Source organism: Petaurus breviceps, unplaced genomic scaffold (assembly GCF_028583685.1).
Source record: "Petaurus breviceps papuanus isolate PSGF00001 unplaced genomic scaffold, PetGlider_PUasm1.0 90925, whole genome shotgun sequence".
Classification (NCBI taxonomy): Eukaryota; Metazoa; Chordata; class Mammalia; order Diprotodontia; family Petauridae; genus Petaurus; species Petaurus breviceps.
The window spans coordinates 27,400,940-27,422,672 of record NW_027187380.1 but is presented as its reverse complement, the minus strand read 5'-3'; the positions used below and the strand labels follow the sequence as shown (position 1 = coordinate 27,422,672).

The window sequence follows — 21,733 nt, the reverse complement described above, 5'->3', positions numbered from 1 at the left end:
TGTGATCTTCTTTGGGCCCTGAGTCATAGGGAGCCTGAGTCACATGGAGCCCAGTGTGTGGGAGGAGCTTGCCCAAAGGAGCAGAGAGTGAGACTGAAACAGAGCAGAAGAAGCAGAGCAGAGTGGAGGGAGGAACTTGCCTAGGGGAACTTGGTGGGGAGGCCTGACAGAAAGAATGCTTAAGATGTTGTTGCTTCCTGGATTAGTGATGAGTACCTTGCTAAATCTTGCTTCCAGGTATCCTACTAGTGATGTTCAAAGTAAATATTTTGGTTTTGCCTTTGAGGAAGAGAGTTTATTATATTTTGTGAATCTACCCCTGGAAATAAATACATGTGCATATTCATAGCAGCTGCTATGGGTATCATATTGGCATTAAAGAGTCCATCCCTAAAACAACAACCAGTGCACCAACAGATCATTCACTAATTATAACAAAGGTCAGAATTAGTATAAAAAAATAAGAATGAAAACATGTTTTAAAATTGAAATCACTTAATCCCTACCTACTGAAAAAAGCTGTTAATAATTAAAAGTGAATAATGCAGTAAAACTGTCATTAACATTGATTATAATACTTTTATACAAAGTACAGATACATATTAATTGCCATTACAAATCAAACATGAATCAAACAAGTTGATGTACCTTACAAAATACAACTTATTTGTCACGGAGAAATAAGTCAATGGGAAAATTGATCAAAATATAAGCCCATTTGCAAAATCTTACAAAGTAGATAGCAGAAATTCTTTTTTTTATTACAGAGGTTTTTCTTCTATTTTTCAAATGCTTTATTAAATTTTGATTTATATCATTCATTTCCACCAGATTTTGAGTTACATATTTTCTCCACGTTTTTCCCCTACCCACCGCCCCAAAATAGCAGTTCCACAGGATATTCCCTCTTCCAATATGCTCTCTCCCATATTTTCTCCCATACCCCTTTCGACTTTTCCAGTGGATCTCTATGCCCCAGTGCCTGTATATCTTATTTTCCAATTACATGTAAAATAGTATTAATAATAGTATATATATGTATATACATATTTATGAATATTTGATTTTAAAACTTTGAATTCCAGATTCATTCCCCTCCTCCCCTGACGCCCACCCTTACTGGGAAGATAAGCAGTTCAGTATAGGTTGCACATGTGTGTCTAAAGCAAAACAATAACATAGTAGATATATTGTAAAAGACTGACTATATTTCCCTCCCTCCTATCCCACCTCCCATTTATTCTATTCTCTACTTTGATCCTGTCCCTTTTCAAAAGTGGGTGCTTCCAACTTCCCTCCCCCCCAGGGCTGTCCTCACTTCCATCGTCCCCCCTCTCATCTCCTTCCCCCCCTACTATCCTTGAGGGTGAGATACCCTATTTAGTGTGTATTTCATTCCCTCCTCAAGCCAAATTCAATGGGAATAGGGTATACCCCTTCCCTTTTACCTTCCTATTCTTCCCCTCCATTGTAACCATTTTCCCTTGCCTCTTCTATATGAGATAGTTGACCCCATTCTGTCTCTCCCCATCTCCTCTCATTATATTCTTCTCTCACCTCTTAATTTCACCTTTTAAGTATCATCCCTCCCTGTTAAATTGGTCCTGTGCCCTCTATCTATATATACCTGTAAACATATATACACACATTCCCATATGTATTCATATGCCCATATACCCTCATATATAGACATATATTTCTATTCCCTTCAACTACTGAGAAAAGTTTCATAAGTTACAATTATTGTTTTTCCATGGAGGAATGTTAATAGCTCAACTTTGATAAGTTCCTTATGATTTCTTTTCCCTGTTTACCTTCTCATGCTTCTCTTGCTTCTTGTATCAGAATGTCAAATTTTCTATTCTACTTTGGTATTTTTTAGCAAGAATGCTTGAAAGTCGTCTATTCCACTGATTGACCATATTTTCCCCTGAAACATGATACTCAGTTTTGCTGGGTAGGTGACTCTTGGTTTTAATCTCAGCTCCTTTGACTTCTGGAATATCATATTCCAAGCCCTTCAATCCCTCAGTGTAGAAGCTGCCAGATCCTGGGTTATCCTGATTGTGTTTCCACAGTATTCAAATTATTTCTTCCTGGCTGCTTGGAATATTCTCTCCTTCATCTGGGAATTCCAGAACCTGGCTATAATATTCCTAGGGGTTTTCTTTTTGGGATCTTTTTCAGGAGGTGATCTTTCAACCTCTATTTTGTCCTCTGGTTCTAAAACATCAGGGCAATTTTTTTTGATAACTTCCTGGAGGATGATTTCTAGGTTCTTACTTTGATCATGGTTTTCAGGTAGTCCAATAATTTTTAAATTATCTCTCCTGGCTCTGTTTTCCAGGTCAGTGGCTTTTCCCATGAGATATTTCACATTGCCTTCTATTCTTTCATTTGTTTGTATCTGTTTAACAGCATCTTGATTTCTCATCAAGTCATTAGCTTTCATTTGCTCCAATCTAATTCTGAAGCAATGATTCTCCTCAGTGAGCTTTTGAGATTCTTTTTCCATCTGCCAAATCTGCCCAATTCGGCTTTTTAAGGCATTCTTCTCCTCAGTGTCTTTTTGAGCCTCTTGCCATTTGAGTCAGTCTGTTTTTTAAGGTATTATTTTCCTCAGTCAGGCTGTTGACTCTCATTTCATAATTTTCTTGCATTGTTCTCATTTCTCTTCCCAATTTTTCCTCCACTTCTCTTATCTGTTTCTTAAGGTCCTCTATGGCCTGTAACCAGCTCATATTTTCCTTTGGAGCTTTTGGTGTAGGAGTTCTCACTTCACTGTCTTCCTCCTGTTCCACGCTTTGCTCCTTTTTGTCCCCAAAATAGGAGTCTAATGTTGGAATCTTCTGTCTGCTTTGTTTTCTTTGCCTGGTCGTGTCGCCCCTCAGTCACTTGACCCCTGGGCTTTTTGCCACAGTAGGACTCTGCCACCAGACAGGGGAGCTTTCTTCCCAAACGCTGGGGTTTTCTCAGCTGCCGGAGGTATTAGATAGGTGCCCTCTCTGAGGTCTCCACACACTCTGGCAAGTTGGACACACACCCCAAGACCTCCAGCCTAGACTGCAATCCAGATCCAAGCAGGTTAAAGCAAGAGCGATTACCCCTCAGACTGGTGCTTGGTCCCTCTACACTCTGAAGGCCAGGAGCTGAAGCTGCCATGTGGGCTGGCTGGCTGTGCCGGAGTCTCAGCAGCTTCTTGCCCTGGGGGCAAAAGGCATGTACTCCCACTTACTGGGTCCCAAAGTCTAGACTGCACTGACCTCTCACTTTGTCCTTCTCATCTATGTGTTGATAAATTTGGAAACTGCCACAGCTGCTGCCAATCTGGAGTCCTTCTGGCCGGGACTGGTCAGGCCCGCCTGGGGGCTAAAGCCTCGGTGTGGAGCTGGGCTCGGCTCTCAGAGCACTGCACTGGACAATTCCTGTCAGCCTGCAGGGCTGTCCTCAGTGGGAGGTTAGCTTCTCTGTGTCATTTTGTGGGTTCTGCAGCTCCAAAGTTTGTTTAGAGTCCCCTTTTTACATGGATTGGGGAAGGTGGTAGTCGGAGCCACAGGGAGGTCGTATTTCTACTCCACCATCTTGACTCTGACCCCTCGATAGCAGAAATTCTTAAACCCTTTCAAAATGACTGTGCTTATTTGGATCACTGATCAAACCTTCTTTAAATTGGTGGAAGGCAAATTAATTAAAAGAAAACTTGATGAAAGACTCAAATAAGCAGAGTCATTCTGAGGGTTTAAGAATTATAAATGGAGGCAGGGGCAGGCCCAGAAGGCAGTGGCAGCACAGAGGTAGGCTTGGAAGGCAGTGGTGGTGCACAGGCAGGCCCAGAAGGCAGTGGCTGTGCAGAGGCAGGCCCAGTAGGAGGCTTCATTAACTTGGGGGGCAAGTCCTCCCACCAACCAGAAGGGCCACTACCAGGCCTATCACCAAAGGGCTGGGACTGGAAAGAGCAAGGTAAGAACCAAATGCAGGGCCCCTGTCTAGGACAGCAAATATTCCTGGGACTACCACACCATAGCCCAGAAATTTAAAATAAAAAAAGCCCCTATCAGAACCTCCAAGGACCAGGATGGCAGAGCGAACCCTGCCTGCTCCAACCCCCCACCTCTGACCCTGAAAACATTGTAACTATTGCCCCAAGGCAAAACACTCAACAGTTAAGGCTTGGGAAACCTAAAGGAAGGACATGGCTAGGGCCCTCCCTCAAAATGGGTAGAAAGCAGACTACAAAGACTCTGGAGTCCTACTATCCTCAGAGGGAGGAACAAAACACAGAGGGAGACAATGTGGACTCCACACCCACAGCTGAAACATCAACAGGGAACGGGTCCCAAGCACAGAAAGCTCTCCTAGATGAGCTCAAAAGGAACTTTGAGGACCAAATGAGAGAGATAGAAGACAAAATGAATAATTCTTTTAAAATCAAAACTGCAGAATTAGAAAAACATTATAATGAAGAAAACAGCTCCTTAAAAAGAAAAGTGTGTGATATGGAAAAAGAGCTCCAAAAAATTAACTAACCAAGGAAAATGATTTGCTAAAAACTAGAATCAACCAAATTGAAATAAATAACTCTATGAGGAACCAAGAATGAGTCAAACAAAACAACAAGAATGAAAAATTAGAAAAAGAGGTAAAATATCTCAATGGAAAAATAACTGACCTGGAAAACAGATCCAGGAGAGATAATCTGAGAATCATATCCCTTACCAGAAAATCATGATGAAAAAATAAGCCTGGACAACATTCTCCAAGAGCTCATTAAGGAAAATTTTCCTGAAATACTAGAACCTGAGCATAAAATAGAAATTGAGAGAATCCACCAGATACCTCCTGAAAGAGATCCCAAACTGAAAAGTCCTCAAAATGTTGTGGCCAAACTCAAAAACTACCAGGTAAAAGAGAAAATACTCCAAGTGGCCAGAAAGAAACAATTCAGTTATTGAGGAACCACAGTGAGGATCACACAGGATTTGGCAGCCTCTACACTGAAAGATCGGAGGAAGTGGAATACAATTTTCTGGAAGACAAAAGAGCTCACGTTACAGCCAAGGATCACCTACCCAGTGAGACTGAGCATATTCTTCCAGGCAAAGAGATGGTTATTTAACAATGTAACAGATTTCCAGACCTTCCTGATGAAAAAGCCAGAGTTCAATGGAAAATTCAACCTCCAATTACGAGATGCAAGAGTGACATAGAAAGGTAAACAAGGAAAACACACACATACATGCTGTTGTTTAATAAGAGCAAACTGTTTATAGTCAAGTAGAGGGTATGAGTATAAAATACACAAAACGACGATTAAAAAAAATCTTATCAAGGGCTACAAAGGGAATGCAATGAAAGAAGAGGAATGAAGTGTAAAAGGGTAAATTATGCCACACAAAGAGGCATAAAAACAATATAGCAGAGGAAAAGATGGGAGGGAGATGAGTATTATATGAGATTTCCATCATTGGTTCTGGTGCAAGGAGGGAATAACAACCAGTTGAACATAAGACTCTATGGAGAAGAGACACAAATCATATCATATTAGAGGGAAAGAGGGGAGGGAGAGGAGCTTCGCATGAGATTTGTTACTGTCACCCTTGGTGTGAAGAAGAAATAACATACTTCATTAAGTATAAAAATATCCTACAGGCAGTAGGAGGGGGAAATGGCTACGAAAGGGGGGGGGTAGTTAGAAGGGAGGGAAGAAATAAGGGGGAAGGGGAGGAAAAGGGAGGGGAGCTTATAAGGGAATACTGAGGGAGGTGGTGGTCAAAAGGAAAACTATTAAGAAGGGGAAGGGAGAAGGGGAGAAACAATATAAGCATTAACAAAGGAGGGAATAGGATGGAGGAAAAGAAACAGATAATAATCATAACTGTAAATGTGAATGGAACGAACTCTCCCATAAAACAGAGGCAGATAGCAGAATGGATTAAAAAGCATAATCCCACAATATGCTGTTTACAAGAAACACATCTGAAACAGAGGGATACACACAGGGTAAAGGTAAAAGGCTGGAGTAAAAAATATCATGTCTCAGCTAAAGTAAAAAAAGCAGGGGTAGCAATCCTTATCTCAGATAAAGCAAAAGCAAAAATTGATCTAATTAAAAGATATAAGGAAGGAAACTATATCCTGCTAAAAGGCACCATAGAGAATGAAGCAATAACATTACTTAACATATAAGCACCAAGTGATATAGCATCCAAATTCCTAGAGGAGAAGGTAAAGGAATTAGAGGAAGAAATAGCAAAACTAGTGGGAGACCTTAATCTCCCCCTCTCTGAACTTGATAAATCCAACCTCAAAATAAAGAAGAGAGAAGTTAAGAAGGTGAACAGAATTTTAGAGAGGGTAGGTATGATAGATCTCTGGAGAAAACTGAATGGGGATAAAAAGGAATATACTTTCTTCTCAGCAGTTCATGGCACATACTCAAAAGTCAACCATGTTCTAGGGCATAAAAGCCTCTCAATTCTGTGCAGTAAGGCAGAAATATTAAATGAATCCTTCTCAGATCGTGATGCAATAAAAAGTATATGCAGTAAAGGGCCATGGAAAGACAGACTAAAAACTAATTGGAAATTAAACAATTTAATCCTAAAGAACGAGGGGGTCAAACAAGAAATTATAGAAACAATCAGTAATTTCATTCAAGAGAATGATAATAATGAGACAAAATACCAAAATTTGTGAGGTGCATTAAAGGCAGTTCTTAGGGTAAGTTTTATATCCCTGTGTGCATACATGATTAAATTAGAGAAAAGGGAGGTCAATGAATTAGGCATGCAATTGAAAAACCTAGAAAAAGAACAAATTCAAAATCCCCAATTAAATAATAAATTAGAAATATTGAAAACCAAAGGAGAGATTAATAAAATTGAAATTAAGAAAACTATTGAATTAATAAATAAAACTAAGAGCTGGTTTTATGAAAAAAACAATAAAATTGATAGATCCTTAGTCAATATGATAAAAAATAAGAAAGAAGAAAACCAAATTATGAGTATTAAAAATGAAAAGGGTGAATCTACCTCCAATTAAGAGGAAATCAAAACAATAATTAGGAATTATTTTTCCCAATTGTATGCACATAAATTTGACAATCTTAGGGAAATGAATGAATATTTACAAAAATACAAGTTGCCCAGATTCACTGAAGAGGAAATAAATTACTTAAATAACCCCATCTCAGAAAAAGAAATTGAACAGGCCATCAGTCAACTTCCTAGGAAAAAATCTCCAGGGCCAGATGGATTTCTAGTGAATTCTATCAAACATTTAAAGAATAATTGATTCCAATACTCTACAAACTATTTGGGAAAATTAGTGAAGAAGTCCTAACAAATTCTTTTTATGACACAAATATGGTATTGATACCTAAATCAGGAAGAGATAAACAGAGAAAGAAAATTATAGACCAATCTCCCTCATGAATATAGATGCAAAAATTTTAAATAAAATATTAGCAAAAAGACTACAGCAACTTATCTCAAGAGTAATTACACTTTGATCAGGTAGGATTTATTCCAGGAATGCAAGGATGGTTTAATATTAGGAAAACCTTCAGTATAAGTGATCATATCAACAATAAAACTAGCAGAAACCACATGATTGTCTCAATAGATGCAGAAAAGGCTTTTGACAAAATATGTCATCCATTCCTATTGAAAACACTAGAAAGTATAGGAATAAATGGAGCCTTCCTTAAAATAATAGGTAGCATCTATTTAAAAACATCAGCAAATATTATATGTAATGGGGATAAGCTAGAAGCATTTCCCATAAGATCAGGAGTGAAACAAGGGTGTCCACTATCACCCCTCTTATTCAATCTGGTACTAGAAATGTTAGCAGTAGCAATTAGAAAAGAAAAAGAAACCAAAGGAATCAAATTAGGCAAGGAAGAGACCAATCTATCACTCTTTGCAGATGATATGATGATGAGAATCCTAGAGAATCAAGTAAAAAACTACTTGAGACAATAAATAAATTTGGCAAAGTTGCAGGATATAAAATAAACCCACATAAATCCTCGGCATTCCTATATATTTCCAATGAAATTCAACAGCAAGAGATAGAAAGAGAAATCCCATTTAAAGTTACTGTAGACATTATAAAATATTTGGGAATCTACCTGCCAAAACAAACCCAGGATCTACATGATCACGACTACAAAACACTCTTCACACAAATTAAGGCAGATCTAACTAATTGGAAAAATATCAATTGCTCGTGGCTGGGTTGAGCTAATGTAATAAAAATGACAATTTTACCTAAATTAAATTATATATTTAGTGCCATACCAATCAATTTACCAAAAAACTACTTTATAGAGCTAGAAAAAATAGTAACAAAATTCATTTGGAAGAATAAACAGTCCAGAATATCAAAGGAATTAATGAAAAGAAATGCTAGGGAAGGTGGACTAGCTATACCAGACTTCAATCTGTATTAGAAAGCAGCAGTCATCAAAACTACTTGGTACTGGCTGAGGAAAATTGTAGCGGATCAATGGAATAGATTAGGCACACAAGATTCAGCAGTCAATGACTATAGTAATCTATTGTTTGATAAACCCAAAGACCCCAGTTTTTGGGATATGAATTCACTATTTGACAAAAACTGCTGGGAAAACTGGAATATAGTATGGCAGAAACTGGGCACAGACCATTATCTAACACCATATACCAAAATCAAGTCTAAATGGGTGCATGATCTAGGTATAAAGGTTGATACAGTAAGCAATCTCGGAAAACAAGTAATAGTTTACCTGTCAGATTTGTGGAGAGGGAAAGACTTTATGACTAAACAAGAATTAGAGAGCATTATAAAATACAAAATGCATAACTTTGATTACATGAAATTGAAAAGCTTCTATACAAACAAACCCAATGTAACCAAGATTAAGAGGGAGGTGAGAAATTGGGAAACAATTTTTACAACCTATGTTTCTGAAAAAAGGACTCATTTCTAAAATGTACAGAGAATTAAGCCAAATTTATAAGAATACAAGTCATTCCCCAATTGATATATCGTCAAAGATATGAATAGAGAGCTTTCAGAGAAAGAAATTAAAGGTATCTATAAGCACATGAAGAAATGCTCTAAATCACTATTGATTAGAGAAATTCAAATCAAAATAACTCTGAAGTACTACATCTCACCAGTCAGATTGGCTAAGATGACAAAACAGGAATATGACAAATGCTGGAGAGGATGTGGGCAAATTGGAACACTAATGGATTGCTCGTAGAGTTATGAACTGATCTAACCATTCTGGAAATGAATCTGGAATTATTCCCAAAGGGCTATAAATAATTTCATACCCTTTGACCCAGCAATATCACTTCTAGGGTTGTGTCCCAAAGAGATCACCGATGTGGGAAAAAGACCCATATGTAAAACAATATTTATAGTAGCTCTTTTTGTGGTAGCAAAGAATTGGAAATTAAAGGGGTGCTCAAGTTGTGGTATATGTATTTTATGGAATACTATTGTGCAATAAGAAATGAGGAGCAGATGGCCTTCATATTTACCTGGAGAGGCTTATACGAACTGATGCTGAGTGAGAAGAATAGAGCCATGAGGAATTTTTACACAATTACTGACACAACATATGTGTGATGACCAACTTTGATAAACTGGACTCTTCTCAGCAATCCAGAGACAGAAGTCAAACCCAAAAGACTCATGATGGAGAGAGATGTTTACATCCAGAGAAAGAACTGCGACTGAACCTAGATTGAAACAAACTACCTGCCCTTTTTCGTCTTCTCATTTGGTTTTGTTTCTTCTTTCCTATTCTTCATTCCATTTGTTACAATCCTTCTTTATAACCTAATGCCTAATGTGAAAGTATCTGCAGATACTATACTTGATTGTATACTGACTTGGGGGGGAGGGAGAGAAATTTGAAACTCAAGGAGTTGTGGTTATGAATCTTATAAACTAAAAGTAAACAAATTAATAAAAAAAATTTTAAAAAAGAATTATAAATGGAAGGATAAAAACAATAAAAATTGAAAGGCTCCATAAAGACAATTATAACAAACTTTCCCCATTAAGGGCAGTAACCCTGACATACTTAGTCCAGGATAATTTTAAAGAGGATTCAGGAATGACAGAGAGAATGACAGAGAGAATAAAGATGGGAATCAGTCAAATTAGGCCAACTATAGGTGGAGGGATGCCATACTAGAAACAATACAATTCTGAGTGAGTGCATTGAAGGACTGACAAAGCATTTTAAAGAGGGGAAGGTATCAAAAGTGTGGAAGAATTATCAATCCTTATTAATACCTAAAAAGTTGACCATGAAAATGTCCAGGTAGCACAGCGAGTAAGAGCACCGGCCCCAGTGTCGGGATGACCTGGGGATCGAATCCGGGCTCAGACACTTAGCACCCACCCAGAAACACCTGGCTGTGTAACCTCGATCAAGTTACTTCACCCCAATTGCTTAGGGGCGGCCAGGTGGCTCAGCGAGTAAGAGCACCAGCCCCAGTGTCAGGATAACCTGGGGATCGAATCTAGGCTCAGATACTTAGCACCACACCCAGAAATAACTGGCCACGTAACCTTGAGCAAGTTACTTAACCCCAATTGCTTTAAAAAAAAATTGTCTATAATTACCAACCTATAATGGCCAGCTATAATTTTTTTAAATGAGAATTATCTCCACATGTATTGAAATAACATACAGGTTTTCACAGTGTGCCATCTTTTCTACCACACAATTGACTGAAAGATGCAGAGAATAAGAGATCCTACTTTGCTCACTGTTCATTGATTATTTTTTCATAAGCATTTAATCTAGTAAAGCAAAATGCCACATTTTGTATTTATATCTTCCAACAAAATCAACCAACCACATATCAAAATCATTGAAGATTCCTCAAATGATATACAAGAGATTACCTTGTTCAACAATGCTGTGATCACAAATATCAGAGCAGGTATAAAAATCAGGAGAGGTGGGTTGGTAAAGGTGTTTGCCACTGTGATAAAGGACATTCGGTAACGAAAGTTGAAGAGAGTAGCCCTGTACTTGAACAACCTACCCAGAAGAGATGCTAAACTTCAGAGGGAGCTGCATAAGAATTAAATGAAGAAAGAAAGGCAGAAAGTCTGGTCCTCTGGACTCTGCAATACCAAGAGTTATGAGTTGCCCTTGTCCTATTCATCACATGATCCTCACTAACACTGTACTCTAAACCTACTTTTCTCATGGACAATGAATATTTCTTGGTGAGTGTGTTCCAAGTTTATGGGGGATAATATTTTGCTGTTTTTACTTTGCCATCTTAGTAATGACTGATTAAATAAGAATGAATTGCTAGGGGCTCAGGAAATTTAGGACTGGGTACTCTTTCTGAATCTTAAGGTAGCAGTCACTCCCTTACTGACCCAACCATCAAGCCTAAGTACAGCTTGGGAGAGGACTTAGGGCTTATCTAGGATATAGTTGGATACCCTTTACATTTATGTGGATTCACTGAAGAGATTCTCTATCCAGGACTTTCCTTCTTGGATACCATAGTTTTTCAGGGAACAACTAAAATCCTGAGCAAAATCAATAAACAAATTGAAAAAAACATTGTGATTTTCTTGTAAGAATTAAAGGTTAACAGATTCAAAGGAATACATTAATGTCAAGTCAAAAGCAAAAGCAGGTAATACATGGAATAGAAGGCTATGGTACTCATTTCTAGGAACCAGGACAGGAATACATAGGAGAGAAGCAATCACAATATAATCAGTCTGCCTCGCTTATAAATGTTGTCATGTTGTTACAGGTTATGTTTGTGTCCCAATCCACTGCCAATAGTGAGTCATCCTTGCAAATAAAGCAAATATTATTAAGTTTATATGCATAGTATACAATATATAAATTCTACAAAGGGTGTTCCAAGAAATAACACATTTTGGAAGCAAAATAAATCCTTGAATTGGCAATTTCAATATGTGATTCTACATAATGCTGTCAATTTTGTTAGTATATATCTGAAGATATGTTACATTATTTGAATTCTACTCAATAATGTTCACTGACATTTTCCAGTGTTTAAATATAAGATATAGGCTGATGTCCTTTGTAAATACTACTAAGCTTAATATTCTTTATTAATTTTTATAGTTCCAAAATAAGTAAAGAGAGGATGATGAATGATGAAAGTATTTTAAGAAAAATGAAGGAAATCTGTCAGCTTATTGCTAAATATTTTAAATCATTGCAAATTAATATATTATTTAATAATAATACATGTTTATCATCTTTTCATTATAAAAAAACATCTGAAGCTCTTAGCATAAATCTATCACAAAAAATTTTGTATTATTATAGTCACTTATTTAAAAACAAGTAAAATGTTATAAAAATAACTTAGAGTTTCAGGAATTCCCAAGGATCCCCAGAAATTCTAATTTTTCAAAACCAAAACCCAAAGATTTAATAATCTGTCAGGAACTGGAATCATAGAAGCATAGCAATTAGAGCCTAAAGAGATCTTAGAGACATAGGGATTTTCACAGTCTAAAAGGTCTTAAATGGAAATTAGAAAAGGCACATAACAAATCCCTGTCAAAATTACAATGAATTTACATATTTTATAAAAGAAGTATATGGTTTGAAAATGACAAAAAAGGGACTACAAAAAAACCAATTCAAATAGAGTAATTTGTGGCTATTAGGCAAAATTATACCAAGTATTTCTGGTTATTGAATTTGGGTACCATATTTAAAGCTACCAATAAAAGCTAAAATTCTGGGCACCTCTCCAACAGAGTTGCTAGATATATTTAGGTCCCTAAATTTGTTCCTAATTTTCATCTAATCACACATAGATAATTTACTTACTCTAGGACTGAGTGTGTTGCTGCATATGGATGGTATCGATAGAGGAGAAGACATTGTTCAACCAGAAAGACTCCACCACCCTTTCGGAGATGATGATAAAAGAATAACAAGTCCTCAGGCACACCCTATAATAGAGAGAAAAGTCACTGACAATTTTCAATACTTCCATCTAAAGTCTAGAGTGGAGAAATTTGTACTATTTGATTGTTCCAAGTATGGATTACAAGTAATACCAAAATTCAAGGAATACATAATTTTTTTCCCATTTTAATCACAGATGCTTATATTTGTTTTAAAAAAGTTCCAAGTCACATTTCTTTTTCTAATATTTATCATGAACTAGTTATGCTATAGATAACTGTAGATTGCAACCATTCTATATCTCTTTATCTTATATATTTCTTTTCTGCCATCTCTCTTTAAATCCTTCAAAGATGCCAGAGTTCATGAACAGCATGGCCTTTGAGATCCCTCTCAATTCTAAATCTATGTAATCTAATGTTACTCTCAACCAAACCAATGCAAGCCGAATAACTAAGAATTACTCACAATAGCTTTATCAGTTTAGTTATACGTTAAAAATAAGCCTATAACTTTGCTCTTAAACTAGAAAACATGCTCCAGGTGATTGAGTTATAAGACAAACCATCTAGTGCCTCTTTAACAGACTCCCAAATTTGCGGAAGACAATCATGTCTTGCTTGTAACTGAAGGATAAAGAACAAGTGAACACTTCCCCCTTAGTCCACCCCTTCCTCCAAGAGACACAAGAATGCCAGACTTGTGGCAAATAGTGCACAGGGCACTCCTGGTGAGAAACACACACTACTAACTGAACATGCCTGCAACAAGGTATGTTTCCAAACACCACCTAGGTCACAAAAACATGACAGGTTAGGAAGTTGAGGACTGTGCTAAGTCCAAGAGAGTCAAGTTTGAATTTAAAGAACTTTCCTGCCCCTTAATGGACCTAGGGGGGCGTTTGAAGACCTCCCCTGCTTTGAAAGTAAACTCTAACCCTAATAGGCTGATGTAATCACATAGAGCCTGTGGTAGAATGAGTTTGCTGAAGGGAAGCAAAGCTCACAGGAAGCTGGTCAGAGCTAGCCAGATGATGGGGAGAGACTCATTAAGGAGACAGAGAGGTTTGTGAGCAAATATTGATCTTGTATTGGTTTGTGGGAAAGCTGAAGAATGCTGTGGCTCTTGGTGTTATTACAGCTTCTGAATATCTTTGGAACTATGATGGAATCAGCTCACTGATTTTGGGATTCGGTTTTCTGGTGTCTAAATAAATGTTTCAGTTCTGTCCTCTATCTGGAGAATCTGGCATATTCTGCAATCAAACATCATGCAATACTTATAGTCACGGTCTTTATCATGATCGTGAATGCTGTAAATATTACACTGGCGCTATAGATGGTAAGCCCTGGTAAATTTTTCCCCAAGCAGTGATTAGTGAAACTTGCTGTTTGAGGTAAAAGCTCATAGGACCATAACTGACTGCATTTTGAATTGTCTAATGGGTAATCCATCAATAACAATAATCAATTATTCACCATCAGAGAGAAATGACAGAAGAGAATTGATTACAAATGTAAATGCATAGATGTGAAAGACAAACTAGTAGAAGAAAACAAAAAAGCAATAATATTGAAAGAAAATGTGATATCCATGCAAGAAATCATGTTGATCTTGAAGGAAAGATTATAGGTCTCCCAGAAAATCACAAGTCAAAAAATTTGAACACCCTAACATAAGAAAGTTTCCCAGAACTTCTGAACCCAGAAAACTAAATGCTAATCAAAAGAATCCATTGAGCTCCCAGGGGAGGAAAACCTGCAAACTCCTAGACATCCTGTAGTTAAATTTAACATAACAATAACAAATAACAAATTCCCCAAGTGACCTCAAGAAAGGGGATTTAAATAACACAAGATTATTCTGCATGCAAAAGAAACCATAGGAGGAGATGGAACTATGTATTTCAAAGAACCAAGGAGCTCAAAATTCAACCCCAGGTGACTTATCCTGCAAACCTGAGCTTAACCACTGATGGCTGGGGGGGGGGGGGGAGTAAAGAAGGAGGACACAAATGTTCAATAAAAAGTATTTGAAGTTTTCTTAGAAAGACAAAAACAGTTCTAACAAATTATTTGTTTTCCAGCATCCCAAATAACAGTAATAAAATTTCAGAAAGGTCATTAAGAGATTTCTTTCTAAAAGACACAAGAGGGGCGGCCAGGTAGCACAGTGAGTAAGAGCACCGGCTCCAGTGTCAGGATGACCTGGGGATCGAATCCAGGCTCAGACACTTAGCACCCACCCAGAAACACCTGGCCATGTAACCTCGGTCAAGTTACTTAACCCCAATTGCTTAGGGGCGGCCAGGTGGCTCAGCAAGTAAGAGCACCGGCCCCAGTGTTGGGATGACCTGGGGATCGAATCCAGGCTCAGATACTTAGCACCACACCCAGAAATAACTGGCCATGTAACCTTGAGCAAGTTACTTAACCCCAAATAAACACACACACACACACACACACACACACACACACACAAGAAAAAGTAATGATGGAGAAAGAAGTCTTCAACATAATACAACCAGAGGGAGCAGCCAAGATGGTGGAGTAAAAGAAGGGACTTGCTTCAGGTCCCACTCCAACCACCTCCAATACCTATAAAAAAAATGACTCTAAACAAATTTTAGAGCTACAGAACCCACAAAGTGACAGAGAAACAAAGCTCCTGCTAAAGGTAGCCTGGTAGGCCAACAAGAAGGATCTATTATACTGAGCTGGGAGCAGAGCACATTCCCACATGGGCTGCGCCAGCACAGACCTACAATGCAAGACAGCTGGAGCAGACTAAAGGAGAGTGAATCACTGGCAGCTCTAGTGGTTTCCAGACTTGTCAAACCATAAACTCCAAAAAGAAAGTAAAAGGTCAATGGGGGAATACCGTTGGAATTGGGTGAGAGAAGAGCTAGGTCTGGCCCCTGCCCGAGGGCGGGGAGGAAAGGGGGGGGGGTGTTGGTGTGGAGATGGTAGTGGCTGCAGCTTCTCCTTCAGCAATTGCTTCCAGAGTGCCTGACTTATTAATTGTGGGGGGACCAAGTGTCCGACCAAAGGGCATTTTCAGGAATCTGTATGCTGTCACTGAGACATAATTCTCTTGTTTTGCCCTTCTTGGATCTGGGTCGTAGTGTTGGGTGACAGTCCTGGGAAAAGGAATGATAATGTGGCATCTCCACGCCATCTCCACACCAACACCCCCCCCCCCCCCTTTCCTCCCCGCCCTCGGGCAGGGGCCAGACCTAGCTCTTCTCTCACCCAATTCCAACGGTATTCCCCCATTGACCTTTTACTTTCTTTTTGGAGTTTATGGTTTGACAAGTCTGGAAACCACCAGAGCTGCCAGTGATGTTGAGGCCATGGAGAGGCAGTCTTCCTCACAGTTCTGAGTCAGGTGCACAGAAGAAGATACAACAGCTTTTTGACAACAGCTGTGCAAAACTCCAGAAATTAGGGACACAGCACTATTTACTCTGGAAGAAAAGTTCTACCATGGCAAAGAGCTCAAAATTCCAGTAATTGATTGGCAAGATGAGCAGAGGAAGCAAAATCAAACTACAAAATCATTTTTGGTGATAAATATCAAAATGTAGAACAAGAAGATGACAAAGTTAAAACTTCTGCATCAAAAGCATCTAAGAAAAATATGATTTGGTCACAGGACATGGAGGAGCTCAAGAATCTCAAAAATCAAGTAAGAGAAATAAAGGAAAAATTGGGAAGAGAAATAAGAATGATGTAAGAAAATCATGAAAAAGGAGTCAACTGCCTGCTAAAGGTGACCCCAAAATATACAGAAGAAAATAACACCTTAAAAATATTCTAACTAAAATGGCAAAAGAGGTCAAAAAGCCAATAAGGAGAAGATGACGGAGAAGTAGGACCTCCGTGTGACTCTGGCTTCCACCTTCCCCAATCCATGTAAAAAGGGGACTATAAACAAACTTTGGAGCTGCAGAAGCCACAAAATGACACAGAGAAGCTAATCTCCCACTGAGGACAGCCCAGCAGGCTGGTAGGAATCGGCCAGCGCAACGCTCTCGGAGCCAAGCCCAGCTCCACGCAGAGACTTTAGCCCCAGGGCAAGCCTGACCAGTCACCAGCCAGAGGGACTCCAGATCAGCAGCAGCTATGGCCGTTTCCAGATTTATCAACACATAGATGCAAAGGACAAAGTGAGAGGTCAGTGCAGTCTGGACTTTGGGACCCAGTAAGAGGGAGTGGATGGCTTTTGCCCCTGGGGCAAAAAGCCCCTGAGCCACCTGGCACAACCAGGCAGCACCATGTGGCAGCTTCAGCTCCTGGCCTACAGAGTGTAGGGGGCCAAGCACCACTCTGAGGGGTAATCACTCTTGCTTTAACCTGCTTGGATCTGGATTGCAGTCTAGGCTGGAGGTCCTGGGGTGTGTGTCCAGCTTGCCTGAGCGTGTGGAGACCTCAGACAGGGCACCCATCTAATACCTCCAGCAGCTGATAAAACCCCAGTGTTTGGGAAGAAAGCTCCCCTGTCTGGTGGCAGAGTCCTACTGTGGCAAAAAGCCCAGGAGTCAAGTGACTGAGGGGCGACACGACCAGACAAAGAAAACAAAGCAGACAGAAGATTCCAACATTAGACTCCTATTTTGGGAACAAAAAGGAGCAAAGCGTGGAACAGGAGGAAGACAGTGAAGTGAGAACTCCTACACCAAAAGCTCCAAAGGAAAATATGAGCTGATTACAGGCCATAGAGGACCTTAAGAAGCAGATAAGAGAAGTGGAGGAAAAATTGGGAAGAGAAATGAGAACAATGCAAGAAAATTATGAAATGAGAGTTAACAGCCTGACTGAGGAAAATAATACCTTAAAAAACAGACTGACTCAAATGGCAAAAGAGGCTCAAAAAGACACTGAGGAGAAGAATGCCTTAAAAAGCTGAATTGGGCAGATTTGGCAGATGGAAAAAGAATCTCAAAAGCTCACTGAGGAGAATCATTGCTTCAGAATTAGATTGGAGCAAATGGAAGCTAATGACTTGATGAGAAATCAAGATGCTGTTAAACAGATACAAACAAATGAAAGAATAGAAGGCAATGTGAAATATCTCATGGGAAAAACCACTGACCTGGAAAATAGATCCAGGAGAGAGAATTTAAAAATTATTGGACTACCTGAAAGCCATGATCAAAGTAAGAACCTAGAAATCATCCTCCAGGAAGTTCTCAAAGAAAACTGCCCTGATGTTTTAGAACCAGAGGGCAAAATAGAGGTTGAAAGAATCTACCATTCACCTCCTGAAAAAGATCCCCAAAAGAAGACTCTTAGGAATATTATAGCCAGGTTCCGGGATTCCCAGATTAAGGAGAGAATATTACAAGCAGCCAGGAAGAAACAATTTGAATATTGTGGAAACACAATCAGGATAACCCAGGATCTAGCAGCTTCTACCCTGAGGGATCGAAGGGCTTGGAATGTGATATTCCAGAGGGCAAAGGAGCTGGGATTAAAACCAAGAGTCACCTACCCAGCAAAACTGAGTATCATGTTTCAGGGGAAAATATGGTAAATCAATGGAATAGAGGACTTTTAAGCATTCTTGCTGAAAAAAACCAGTTGAATAGAAAGTTTGACATTCAGATACAAGAAGCAAGAGAAGCATGAGGAGGTAAACAGGGAAAAGAAATCATAAGGAACTTATCAAAATTGAGCTATTAACATTCCTACATGGAAAAACAATAATTGTAACTTATGAAACTTTTCTCAGTAGTTAAAGGGAATATATATGTCTATATATGAGGGCATACGGGCATATGAATACATATGTGAATGTGTGTATATATGTTTACAGGTATACATAGATAGAGGGCACAGGACCAATTTAACTGGAAGGAATGATACTTAAAAGGTGAAATTAAGAGGTGAGAGAAGAACATAATGAGAGGAGATGGGGAGAGACAGAATAGGGTAAACTATCTCATATAGAAGAGGCAAGGGGAAATGGTTGCAATGGAGGGGAAGAATAGGAAGGCAAAAAGGTCATACCTTATTCCCATTGAATTTGGCTTGAGGAGGGAATGAAATACACACTAAATAGGGCATCTCACCCTCCAGGAGAGTAGGGGGGGAAGGGGATGAAAGGGGATGATGGAAGGGAGGGCAGGCTGGGCAGGAGGGAAGTTGGAAGTACCCACTTTTGAAAAGGGACAGGATCAAAGCAGAGAATAGAACAAGTGGGAGGTGGAATAGGAGGGAGGGAAATATAGTCAGTCTTTTACAATATATCTACTATGTTATTGTTTTGCATTAGCCACACATGTACAACCTATACTGAACTGCTTATCTTCCCAGTAAGGGTGGATGACAAGGGAGGAAGGGAATGAATCTGGAATTCAAAGTTTTAAAACCAAATATTTAAATATGTATATACTATTATTAATACTATTTTACATGTAATTGGAAAAGAAGATATATAGGCACTGGGGCATAGAGATCCGCTGGAAAATTCAAAGGAGGTATGGGAGAAAATATGGGAGACAGCAGATTGGAGGAGGGGATATCCTGTGGGACTGCTATTTTGGGGCAGTGGGTAGGGGGAAAACAAGGAGAAAATTTGTAACTCAAAATCTGGTGGAAATGAATGATGTAAATCAGAAGTTAATAAAGCATTTGGAAAAAAAAATAATACAGATTAAACTTCAAAAAAAAAAAAAAGCCAATGAGGAGAAGAATGCTTTAGAAAGTCAATATGGCCAGATGGAAAAGGAATTTCAAAAACTTACTGAAGAAAATAACTGCTTCAAAATTAGATTGGAGCAAATGGAAATGAAAGACTATAAGAAATCAAAAAACTATAAAACATATGCAAACAAATAAAAAAAATAGAAGGCAATGTGAAAATATCTCACTGGAAAAACCACTGAGCTGGAAAGCAGATCTAGGAGAGGTAATTTTAAAAGTATTGGACTACCTGAAAGACATGCTCAAAAAAAAAAACAAGAGCATGGAAATCATCTTTCAAGAAATTCTCAAGGAAAAGTGCCCCGGAGCAGCCACAAAGAAACAATTTGAGTTTTATGGGAAAACAATTAGCATAACAAAAGATCTAGCAGCTTCTACATCAAGGGAATGAAGGGCTTGGAATATGATATTCTGGAGGTCAAAAGAGCTAGGATTAAAACCAAGAATCACCTACCCAGCAAAACTGAGTATTAAATATTTCAGGAGAAATTAGAAAATAACTATTTCATTGAAGAACCATATTTTCCCCTAATTCTGAAGGAATGATTCTCTTCAGTGAGCTTTTGAGATTCTTTTTCCGTGTGGCAAATTTGGCTTTTTAAGGCATTCTTTCCTCATTGGCTTTTTGAGCCTCTTTTTTTTTTTTTTTGCTTTTTGGAGGACAGTTGGGTTTGAGTAACTTGCCCTAGGTCACACAGCTAGGTTTGTTGTTTGTGTGTGTTAAGTGTCTGAGGCCAGATCCGAACTCAGGTCCTCCTGACTCCAGGGCCAGCATTCTACTCACCTTGCTACCTAGACGCCCCTTTTTGAGCCTCTTTTGCCATTTGAGTTAGTTTATTTTTTCAGGTGTTATTTTCTTCAGTCAGGTTGTTGACTTGCTTTTCATGCTTTTCTTGCATCATTCTCATTTCTTTTCCCAATTTTTCCTCCACTTCTCATATTTGTTTTTCTTCTTAAGATCCTCTATGGCCTGTAAAAAGTTCATATTTTTCTTGGAAGCTTTTGGTGCAGGAGTTCTGACTTTACTGTCTTCTTCCTGCTCCGTGCTTTGATCCCTTTTGTCCCCAAAAAAGGAATCCAAAGTTGGATTGCTGTGCTTGCTTTTCTACCTTTGCTTGCTCATGTTGCCTCTCAATTACTATATTTTTGAGCTTTATGCCACAGTAGAACTCTGCTTCCAGAGTGGAGTGCTTTGTCCCAAAACACTGGGGTTTTCACAGGTGCTGGAGCTATTAGTTGGCTTTCCTCTCTGAAGCCTCTACAGGCTCTGGCACCTAAACACACTCCAGGACCTCCACCCAGGACTGTGATCCAGATCTAAGGAGGTTAAAACAAGAGTTTTACCCCTCAGAATGGTGGCTTCGTCCCCCTACAATCTATAGGCCAGGAGCTCTGAAGCAGACACGTGGTGGCAGCTACATTGGCCGCCGTGCCTCAGCCACTTCTCCCTTGGGGGGCAGAGGCCAGACTGCACTCCTGAACCTCCTGTTTCTAAAGTCCACACTGTCCTCTCACTTTGTCTTTGGCATTTATGCTTTGATAATTCTAGAGACCGACACAGCTGCTGGTGATTCACTCTCCCAAAGTTGCTACAGCTGTGGCTGGTCGTGGCCTCCCTGGGCCTAAAATCATGGGATCATGCAGGGCTGGGATCTGCTCCTAGCGCTCTTTGATGAATCCTTCCTGTCTGCCTTCTGGGCTGCCTTTAGTAGGAGATTTGTTTCTCTCTGTCACTTTTTGGGTTCTGTAGCTCTAAAGTTTGTTTAGAGTCATATTTTTTTAGGTATTTGAGGTGGTTTTTTCCTCCTTATATGTCACCATCTTGGCTCTGCCACTCTCAAGCATTCTTGATGAAAACACCAGAGCTGAACAGAAAATTTGACTTTCAAATATAAGAAGCAAGAGAAGCATGAAAAGGTAAAATGGATAGAGAAATCATAAGGAACTTATTAAAGTTGAACTACTTACATTCCTACATGGAAAAACAGTATTTGTAACTCATGAGACTTTTCTCAGTATGAGGACAGTTGAAGGGAATGTATATATATATATATATATATATATATATATATATATATATATATAT

At 38.9% G+C, this 21,733-nt stretch overlaps 1 protein-coding gene across 7 annotated transcripts in view; it reads right to left on the bottom strand.

The window, feature by feature from the left end:
• B3GNTL1 (UDP-GlcNAc:betaGal beta-1,3-N-acetylglucosaminyltransferase like 1) overlaps window positions 1–21,733 on the bottom strand; it is a 147,640-nt gene that overhangs the window by 58,033 nt on the left and 67,874 nt on the right. For all 7 annotated transcript variants that reach the window (XR_011166154.1, XR_011166155.1, XM_069076626.1 and 4 more), the window contains one exon: window positions 12,860–12,984. Coding sequence is in view for 5 of the 7 variants with exons in the window: in XM_069076626.1 (XP_068932727.1) it covers window positions 12,860–12,984 (125 nt within the window). In the remaining 2 variants the exon portion in view is untranslated. The remainder of the gene's footprint in view (window positions 1–12,859; window positions 12,985–21,733) is intronic.